General features: G+C 34.8%; 1 protein-coding gene across 2 annotated transcripts in view; it reads right to left on the reverse strand.

Annotated features, from left to right (window-relative positions):
- Positions 1 to 1,579: 1,579 nt before the first annotated feature.
- LOC21392816 (dehydration-responsive element-binding protein 2D) overlaps positions 1,580 to 1,947 on the reverse strand; it is a 4,627-nt gene continuing 4,259 nt past the window's right edge. For both annotated transcript variants that reach the window (XM_024162684.1, XM_024162683.1), the window contains exon 3: positions 1,580 to 1,947. In XM_024162684.1, the coding sequence (XP_024018452.1) occupies positions 1,898 to 1,947 (50 nt within the window). In that variant the 3' untranslated portion in view covers positions 1,580 to 1,897.

A 1,947-nucleotide genomic window follows, 5' to 3' on the forward strand; every position in this document is an offset into this window, starting at 1 on the left:
AGGGAAACTTGCCTGACGTGCGCGTGTAGAATACTCACCCAGAGGAGGATGCCGTGCGCGCCAAACGCGCATGTGTGAGGGGACAACTAGGTCCCACAAGTCTGAGGCACGCCAGACAGTGACATGCGGTGTGGAGAGATGCGCCGCTCGGCTCGGCTCGGCGGTTGAAGCTTGCTGATGGGTTTCTCTTTTTTTTTTTTTTGACTTTAGTCCAAATGTCTTATTTCCCTAAAAAACGAATTAAATTAAGTTAATACTAAATATTTTCATATTTCATGAAAATATTTAATTAAAATTTAATTTATTTGACAATTATGTACACCAAAAAGTGCATATTTGTGCACTTATTAATGTGTACTCGTTGAGTAATTGCGTTTCTACTATGTCCTTACTAAAATCTTTTTTCGTTGAAATGTCTTTGCTTACACTTTTTTTTAGATGAATTATAAAAATTTTCCCTAAACTGACTCTTGTAACGTCTTGCCTTTTATTTATTTAAATGTAATATCTATTCCCCCGAAGTATAAAACATTAATAAAAAAAATTCTCTTTGCTAAGGTTTCGAACAAAAATGACACTTGTCACACATGTATTGATTGTTCTTAAATAGTTGGTGCAAAAGTACTCTTCTACCCATCACTTTTAAATTTATATTTCTTAAAAACATATTTTAATTTTCATTGAATATGATAATAAATAAAATAGAACAATAAAAATATTTTTAATCTTTGGAAGGGGGATTCGTGCCATGATTCGAATCATGATTCGTGGTTCGCTACAGTATTTTCTCTCACAAAAAACACACGTAAAACGAGAATGGTTCTGAATTCATGAACCAAACGTGCTCTTACTCTTCGCCGACCTTGCAACTCTTTGAACTTTCCAACGACAACGCTCCAATGAAGAGGGGAGAAGCAAAGAGAATACCCATTTATGCAAAAGAGCTCATTCAATAGCCTATTACCGAATGCCGAAAAGTTCGGCCTATGGTTGAGGATCGGAGGCAGTCAGAGGAATTAGAGAAAGAGTTTGTTAGAGAGGCATAGAGATGCTTAATGGTGATGGAGAAGGCCATGAACGTTATTTGCAGGCTCTGTATCTGGGTTTGATGGTGAGTAGTTCGTGGTGGAGAGAGAAGAGGAAGATAAGAAAAATTACCAAACACACAGTAAAATGATATTTTCAGGAGTTCTATCTTAAATTCCTATGCGTAACTAAACATGATAATATATGTTTTCTAAAAATCATATTATCCTTCATCACTTTCTCAGTAATATAATTCTTACTCATTATTGTATACCAAACGCCCCCTTAAGGATTTGTCTTCGCTAAATCCAACCCAACATAGCATATGTTAAAATTTAGCATAAAAAAACAATATTCCATTATAGAGAAATTTTCCATTCAAGTTCTATAATTTGACACTAAACACTAATTTAGCATTGTATTGAAGATGTTTTTACATAGTTCACATCGATACGACTAACATAACGTTCACAAATAATGCCAAAATTTTCCACACGAGAGTCGAAATTCCATATGCATCTTTCCTTTGTCAATCTAAAATCTCTGTAAAAAAATAACAAAGTTCATAGTAAAGGAAAAAATAGAATACATTTGGAAAGAATGACAAAATTTCCTACTCCGCTAAAAAGTTGCATGATCCAACAAAAAGTCTCTTCACCTTCGAATTATTCCTAGGATTTCCAATAGATCTTACGCAACAAAAAGAGAAATCAAACTAAAACAAACTTCCCAATCATACGACGATTTGAGTAAACAGGAAACTCAACAAAACACCAAACAGCAAAAGCATGTTCGGGTCAAATTTCTTCAAAAGAGAGCACAAACCAAAATCTTGCAGCTGGCCTCGAGATCATGAAAAATTAGGTAACATCTACAAACCCTTTTCTGGGAACCATATGTCAAGTTTCCCTTTCTCTTCCG

This window comes from Morus notabilis, unplaced genomic scaffold (genome assembly GCF_000414095.1).
Source record: "Morus notabilis unplaced genomic scaffold, ASM41409v2 Scaffold258, whole genome shotgun sequence".
Taxonomy (NCBI): Eukaryota; Viridiplantae; Streptophyta; class Magnoliopsida; order Rosales; family Moraceae; genus Morus; species Morus notabilis.